This window comes from Entamoeba invadens, assembly GCF_000330505.1.
Source record: "Entamoeba invadens IP1 unplaced genomic scaffold scaff_1105074724328, whole genome shotgun sequence".
NCBI lineage: Eukaryota > Evosea > Mastigamoebida > Endamoebidae > Entamoeba > Entamoeba invadens.
Genome location: NW_004440100.1, coordinates 74,432 through 82,652, shown reverse-complemented (window position 1 = coordinate 82,652; position 8,221 = coordinate 74,432). Strand labels below are relative to the sequence as shown.

General features: G+C 34.6%; 4 protein-coding genes across 4 annotated transcripts; 2 read left to right on the top strand and 2 right to left on the bottom strand.

Moving 5' to 3' along the window:
- Positions 1–823: 823 nt before the first annotated feature.
- EIN_316050 (hypothetical protein) lies at positions 824–1,927 on the top strand (the record flags this gene model as incomplete). The annotated part of the gene is made up of 1 exon (XM_004253669.1): positions 824–1,927. One exon carries the CDS (start codon positions 824–826, stop codon positions 1,925–1,927), a length of 1,104 nt encoding a protein of 367 aa, XP_004253717.1.
- Positions 1,928–2,849: 922 nt separating this feature from the next.
- EIN_316040 (hypothetical protein) lies at positions 2,850–4,010 on the top strand (the record flags this gene model as incomplete). Its single annotated transcript, XM_004253668.1, has 1 exon — positions 2,850–4,010. The coding sequence occupies one exon, from the start codon at positions 2,850–2,852 to the stop codon at positions 4,008–4,010; it is 1,161 nt and encodes a 386-aa protein (XP_004253716.1).
- A 79-nt stretch (positions 4,011–4,089) lies between these two features.
- EIN_316030 (palmitoyltransferase ZDHHC18, putative) lies at positions 4,090–5,167 on the bottom strand (the record flags this gene model as incomplete). Its single annotated transcript, XM_004253667.1, has 3 exons — positions 4,090–4,348; positions 4,401–4,788; positions 4,846–5,167. 3 exons carry the CDS (start codon positions 5,165–5,167, stop codon positions 4,090–4,092), a joined length of 969 nt encoding a protein of 322 aa, XP_004253715.1.
- Positions 5,168–5,377: 210 nt separating this feature from the next.
- EIN_316020 (transmembrane protein R144.6, putative) lies at positions 5,378–6,576 on the bottom strand (the record flags this gene model as incomplete). Its single annotated transcript, XM_004253666.1, has 2 exons — positions 5,378–6,331; positions 6,430–6,576. The coding sequence occupies 2 exons, from the start codon at positions 6,574–6,576 to the stop codon at positions 5,378–5,380; spliced, it is 1,101 nt and encodes a 366-aa protein (XP_004253714.1).
- Positions 6,577–8,221: the final 1,645 nt, after the last annotated feature.

The window sequence follows — 8,221 nt, the reverse complement described above, 5'->3', positions numbered from 1 at the left end:
TGATCTATTTATCATTTATGCTGGACTAATAATTGTAGGTGGTGTTTAATTAAAATATGTGACGAAACAATTTTTTTTGACTAAATAATTAATAAACTGACTTAATAATTATTGAAAATGGTGGGAATCGAAAACCCAGTGAATAACACTGTAAATAGATTGTACCTTTAAAATAATTTATTTAAAACTTACTAATAATTTAACTTAATTAAAACTATTTAAACCTCCAAATTAAAAACAAAAAAAAATATTATTATTATTAAAAGTATAATAATTTAAATTTTTTAAAATACTAAACATAACAATCAATGAGTACAAAAATCAACTGTTCCATTTATTATTAATGTCAAGGATAGAAGGACTTGTGTTATTACCATGTTAATATCCTGATTAATACCGAAATAATCCATCAACATACACACCAAAATTGACAAAATCATGGTAATATCACGTGTCAATAAAACTCTTTTTATTTTTTTTCAAACACTTTTGAGTGCTTGAGACAAAATTTGTTTTTTAAACCATTTGTATTTTTTTACCAAAATAAAATTAAAAACAAATTATTTGTATATAATTTATTTTTTTTTGTAATAATTTAGAAAATCATTGAGAATAATTAGAAAAAGTAATCAAAAATCCAATACAAAGCGTGGTGCAAAACTGGAATAAAAAAGTAATCAAATGAAAAAACCCAATACTTGGTGAAATAACAGATCCATACAAGAATAAATATGTCAAAACCCATATTTTTAACATATTTGGAACTGTCTAATATAGATTCCCAATAAAATTTCCTCAAAAAAAGGAACTTCAAAATAAAAGAATGTCGACCGAGCAAGTAGCTTCACTTACTTTTGAATTTGAGACTATTGCAAAGAAGTTGGATTACCAAATCAACTTAACCAAGGCATACTCATCATTATTCACCCAGAGAGGACAGACGGAAATTGATTACGCCAAGCACCTTCTCCATCAGTGCGGAACTCCACTGAAAGTTGGGAACATTTTGATGAAGAGAGACGTTCCTCTTGATTTGCTTGAAACGACCGCCAAGGTTGCCTTGACCAGTTTTAATACAAACACGTTGAAAGTAGCTCAGAAACACAACGAAATGGGTGTCATCTTTATCGAACAAGCTTCAAAGCCTCTTGACAACTTGAGCCGAACAATGGAAGCCAACAGAAAGAGAATTGTTTCAGAGTTTTTGGCCCGTTTGAAAAATTCACAAACTTTGGCAAGAAATGCTGAGAGAGCTGAGGAACAATACAAGCGTGCAGTTGCTGAGCTTAAACAGGTCACTGCTCAACTTAACACTGCAATGACGCAGAACGTCGCAATGGTGGACAGACTTGTTGCTAAGAAACAACAAGTGGTAGCTCGTGTTCAACAAAGTGAAGCAGCTTATAAAGCCGCTGTTGAAAAGGCGAATGCTTATAATGAAGAGATGTATGGGGAACCAGTCAAAAAGATTATTGCCAACGCACTTGATTTGATGAAGTCGTACTTCACTGGTCTTAAAAACATATTTGATATTGTTGCCGCACAGTGCTCTGAGTTGTCACCCATTGTTGATGAGGCTTTCAAAACAATCAAGGAAGACGTCACGAAGATGGACTACGAACAAGACTTAAAACAGTTTGTCGACGCCAACGCAAACGTCCATAGCCAATGCGTCTTGGCAGTCCACTTAGACACAACCATCAACGAGAAGGCCGAAGATTCTGTTGTTGTGCCACAAGAAAAGAAAGTAGAAGCCCAACCAACTGAAGAGAAGAAAGAAGAAGTGCAGCCCGTTGAAAAGAAGGAAGAGGTGAAAGAAGAACAGAAACCTGTTGAAGAGAAGGCAGAAGACGCCAAACCAGAAGAAAAGAAGGAAGAGAACCCCGTCGAGGAGGACAACAAAGAAGATCTCCAAGAAATTGCGTAATTTAACTTCTTTTTTAAAGGTCTTGTGATGAATACAATTTGGTGTCAAAAAACTGTTAAACCATATGACGGGGGAAGGTGCTGATATCAACATCAGTGCAGTCATGTGGGATATTTTTGTTGTTGCGTCGATGGCAGGAACTTTTCTTATTTTTGTGTTTTCTGCAATGGGTAACTTCGTTGGGCAATGGCTAAATAAACGGAGAAAAGATAAGTTTTATCGACTCGCTGAACAACTCTCCACTTGATGAAAATTTTTTTCTACCACATGTTTCATGTGAAATGAAATAGTGGTGTTGTGTTGATCAATCAACATCTTTTTTCTTGTATGTTTATCGGTACTCTATTTGTTTTAATACTGTAATTTTATTTATAAAACAACCGATATAATAAAAATTTAAATACTTTTATTTTTTTCGAAATTAATAGTTTCGGTTGCAATAATAATTAATATCATTAAAATTCATAATTAATTGTTTTATTATAGTTTATATTTTTATTATAGAAATAAAAATACTATTATTAAATATAATTAATATACTATTAATATAATATAATTAATACCAGTTCCAAAGACAAGCAAAATGCCACATTGTTTTATTTTCTAATTTTTTGTTATTTTAATATTATTTTTTTATTTTTCTTTTGTATATTTCATAAGGATTTATAGATTTTATTTTAGTTATGTCCGTTTTGGCTACAATCTACATAAAAAAATAATCAATGTAATCTTTGCAATTTTTTATACAATATATTATTTTATTTTTTTTCGTTCAAAAAATCGCTTTGTATGGCAAGGATTATTCACATTCTTCATATGCACATAGAACTCCTAAGATATAGAATTGGTCGACTATATATTTTTTAAGAATATTTTTTCGTTCATTATTTATTTAAATAAGTCGTTCATCTTGAAATTTCCAATGCTCTCATCTTCCTCTTCATCAATCCCAACACCCTTGGTTGATGCTCCCGAACAAGAGGTAGTACAACGCAAGACAGAGGAACTTGTTATGACCCCAGAAAACAGTCCACTTCTCAAGCGTTCCAAAAACAATTTTTGCATACAGAGACAGGTCTCAGGATATCACTTTGAGGCGGATTCACCTGTCAAACCAGTTGTTCAAAACACTCTTCACTTCACAAGATATACTGGAGCGCATGATCCTTTGCTCATTGCAAATGGTTCCAAAGTTGTTATTGACATTGGAACACTTGAAACCAAAGTTGGGTTACTCACGGACGACTCTCCTCGAAGAAGAATTCCAATGAGTGTCAATGGCAACTTTTTCCTCACAAAATATCACTTGGAGGAGTATGTCAACAATAAAGAAGATGAGGAAAATTTCAGAACAATTTTTAAAATCATTTACTCGGAAGTATTACGACAATGCAAACCAGAGGATCACCCCGTCTATTTCACATTGAACACACATTTATTGAAGTGCATCGACACAATTCGAGGTGTATTCACTTCTCTTGGTGTGAATGTAGTTAAATATGTTGACCCTATTTCTTACATTTTTGGTGACCTGAGAGAAGAAGAGAGGACCGGCCTTGTTTTGGATTTTGGGAGTTCTATTTCTCTCAAAGCAGTCGTATCTGGGGAGTGTGTCGATTATATGGAAATCGACAACCATCTTTTCGAGGTAGCTTTACATTTGCTCGAAACCAAAGGAATTAAACCAACAACGCAAAAGGCTGCGCTTTATCTCTGTGATGGGTTCTGTTCTGAAAAATTCAATGAAGACACAATTACTGTAGATAATGAAGTGATTAATGTGGATAAAGAGGATGTCCACATATTTGAAGATACAATATTTGATAACACTGCTTTTGTGGCCCTTTTTGGGGAGGTATTGAGTTCTGTTGGAATTACAAAGAAGCGTGCATTGGCAAACAAAATTTGTGTAATAGGTGGGTGCTCGTTGGAGGGTATTGAGTGTCGAGTTGAAAAGGAATTGAAAAAGGCTGCGCCCGAATTCCATTTACAGACCAGAGATTTCAAAGTTGAAAGAAAAGCGCGGACATATGATAGCTGGTGGGAAGCCACAAAGTTGTGCTTACAGTCGATGAAGGTATAACATTAGATGTTGTTTATTAATTTTAATTCATTTTCTTTACGCATTTACTCTGCTTTTTAACACCAAAAACAATAAAGTTTTATACAAAATTTGGTAAGTCGATTTGAAGGGAGTAGAAATGGATGCCCCTCCTTATTACCTTTTGATTGACACAAGGTGGAGGCAATGGACTAAATAAAAAATGTTTCCAATTCCCCCAAAAGCCTAAAGAATAGACGTTCGGCATTTTCTTTATTCTTTCATTCGTTGTTATCCTTCTTGATATTTGATACGTGTGCATCACAAGCAAATTACCGGAAAATACTATGAAAGGGAGAGTCAATGCACAAATGATCGGCCTGGTTGTGAGTACTTATTTAGTGATGATTAAAAAAGATAAACAAAACAGACTCAAAATAAAAGTGCTGTTTAAAAGCACTTTTGGCATTTTCTGTCGACCAAGGACGTTCAATCATCAAAAAACACGCAAGAAAAGAAGTGACTGCAACGTACAACAATGACGTCAACGAGAAAATGAGCATGGTGTAGAACACTCGATAATTTCGCCTTCCAACACAGTTTTTAAGAAACGGGCAATGATGGTCAAATTGATCAACACAATTATTGCATTGTCTGCAATGAATTGTTTTGGGAGGTTTGTCAAAATAACATGATTTACAATAATATAATACCACATCAGCACTTTTAAATTGGACCATCTTTGAGTCGGTCGTTAACATCATTGAATTCCGTCCCAACCCAAAGACTCTCCTTGGTACAATACCAGGGTCCATAAATGCTGCTCGAAATATGAGAATCTATAAATCAACATTTTGGTCACAATAAAAAACCAAACAAACTATTGTTGGTACAAATAGGATGATTGACAAAACAATAAAAATAGGGTGTGCCGCTGTATAAAGCCACCGAAGAGTAAACGCGGAGTGCAAAGAAGTCAACAATAAAAACACACCAATAATGATAAAAAACTGAAATGGTTGTCCCCCTCCGACTACATGCCCTTTGCAACACAACGGAACTGTTTTAGGAAAATTACCGTCGTTGGTCAACAGAAAGCGTTCTTTTTTATCTTCGAGGCGCTGTTCTTTCGAAAATTCATTTAACATGTTGATGTCTATTTTTGTTGATTCTGATATTATTGGTTGTGTTGGGCACATTTCAATTGAAGCATGTGGTGTTAGATTCATTATTGACTTAATTAGTTTCAAGTTTCATTTTTAGAGGTCGATCAATCCCTTCATATTTGTATTTTGCTTCAAAAATATTTGAAAAATACACAAAATAAACCTGGTATTCAAAGTTAATTTCTATAACATATTTGGTATTATGGCACTAAAAATAAATTAAATTACTAACGGTCAAACAAATCACCTCGAAAACACAACGCAAAGTACCCCACTCAACAAAAACACAACACCCCCACCAAAGAGAAGATAATTCCTCCACCCGCGAATTTCTGCAAAGGCTAGAATTCCCCAAAGGGTAGAAACTAACCCGGGCCCAGCAGCATTAATGGAGAAGGTGATACTCCACGGCAAATAAGTGTTGGAGAACATGAAAGCCACTTGTGCTATTTCCCACATGATTCCAGACACGATGGCGGGTAAGAAGGTTTGAGGGTACATCACTGGTGAGTCTAATGTGATGATAGCATAACAAATGATAAACACAATCGACGTTATCATAATTCCACATGCATGTGAAAAGATATACGAATACTGTTCGACAGGGCCAAGACCGTTGTCGATCATATATTGAGGTGGTGTGAAGTTGGATCCAAAGAACAATCCAGCACAGAGTGCCAAAACAATCCCACACAATCGTCTTGCCAATGGATTCATTGTATCGAGAAAGTCAAATATATTTCCCTCTTTGGTTTCTTTGAGGGGTTCTCCTTTCTTCTCGATTTCGGCTGTTTCAATCGCAACTTCTGTGTCCTTAGGTATCAAATTCTCCTTTTCTTTGACCACTTCCACACTTTTCTTCTCTTCTTTCACTTCTGCTGGTTTGGTTCCTGAAACGTTCGACTTGATAAATCCATAAAATGGGACACTCAAACATGCGAAGCACGCACCAACGATGTTCAGTGGTTGATTGGCAACAGTCTGTGGATTGAGGCCAAACAACCCAAACGTCCCAGTGAACCATCCCATTGCTAAATTGGTGATTCCCCACAGCGAAATACCAAGGGATATCCCAATCATTCTGATGATGGGGACGGTCATTAAATTGCCAAAAGCCCATATCATTCCACCAATCATCGCAAAAGGGTAGAACACGTGTGTTGGGTTTGTCACAAACTCGAGGAAGATGGAAGTGAGCTATTCGTTATGTGTTTCGCAATTTTTGAGTTTTTTCAAAGAATGTCTCAAGCCAATTGAAGATTGTAAAAAGCTTTGGTTTTCAGCTCAAAACAAACGAAAATCCCAACAGAAAGTGCAAACTGGAAGAACAGCCCATCGCCCGTCGGAAACTTCTTTACGACGACATAGTTGCTCCCAAAGAAAACAACAGAGACAAAGCAACAGAAATACGCCAACAAAGTGGTCTGCCAGGAGACATCCATTGATCGGAATTCACAGTTCAGTTTTAAACGTACGTATAAATGAGATATTTGTAAGCCTTGTTTTGCAGGCGACTTCGGGAAGATGGTATAAGGGATAGTATATGAGCGATACAACTGTTGTATGTATTAAATTGTTTAATACATTTAATTATTATGATATTAATAGCAAAGAACTTGAAGCATTATGTTTTTGGTCGATCGACAATGAATAAATGGAATTGGGAAGAAAAAACAGAATACTTTTATTATCACCTTTTTATTTACTAATCCTTTGTATGTAAAAACATTTAAAATGTATCACAAATACACAATGACAGTACCGAAAATGTTGAAATGTTATAACAAAAAGTAAAAAAGGGTTGTTTTTCACAATCTTTGTTCACTAATTGGTATCACTTTACTCAATAAAACAAGTTTTTCAAACTTTTGATAATCACAGAAATTGACTGCTGTTGTTAATGTAATGCAAAAATAACAAATTTAATTGAAGAACATCTAAAAATGTAAGCCGACTATTTTGTAATCAAAATAATGACCATGAAAACTTTCATTTTTGGATCATAAAAATAATTAATAAGACAAGCATTCAGAATCTAATCTATTAATATAATCACTTAAATTAAAAAGTTGTAGCAACTTTATTATAAATGAATAATTATTATCAAAAAGTAAATGCTATGACTTTAACTTGTTGTAGCAAATATAATGCTTAAACATAACTGGGATTGCATATGCAGACATTTGCACTGTATTACACCCTTCAGAATTATTATTATTTAACAGAACTCCCTCCAAACAAAACATTCCTGTCATTAAGTAAAAAGTACAAGGATGGGCATGCTGACATCATTACAAATAACTTAAAAGCCCAGTTCCTCAAGAAAAAGACGTTTGAGATATTCAAGTCACTTTTGCTTTTCCATGTGATCTCAAAGTCAGACGTATCAATCTTTTATAATTTCCAAACCGTTTTTTACCAAGACCCTATCACTCTGAAAGATGCCTACAACCCAGACATTTCTAACCTCTCTTACTGGGGAGAGTTGTACTCAAATGAATTGCAACAGACACTTCTTTACCATAAGAAATACACTTTTTTAGATGGGAATTACAGAATCACAATGGGGGAATGTCTCCCTCTCAAATACCGAAATGTAGCCGAAATGGAGCAGTTGGAAGTTGAGACTTTTTCCCTTTATGCGTATTTTGAAGCATTCGTGTCACATTTTTTTAAAACAGACACAACAAACCCTTATCTCCAAAAAGCTGTTTTTCTTTCCTTCAATGACTTGGCACAAATATTTGAACTTCTTGTCAAGGTGGAAAATTACGTTTCTCTGATTAAAATGTCAAAACTCAATGTCGAGAAGTTAAACGAGTGCAGACAACGAATAAAAACCCATAAGCAGTTGTTCACCAAAAAGAAATACCAAACAAAACACTTTTTAAAAATAGCACATGTTGTTGACTACAAAAAGGACAAGACTCAGTTACAGAACTTTCTTGTCGAGTTTCCAATTCCTGAGTTATTTACTGAAAATGTACAAAGAAACGTTGTCACTTTAGTCTCAACAAAACATTCCAAAGAAGTTGTAAACGAAGAAGACAACAACACTTTACATTACAGTCTTCTTATTATTGATTA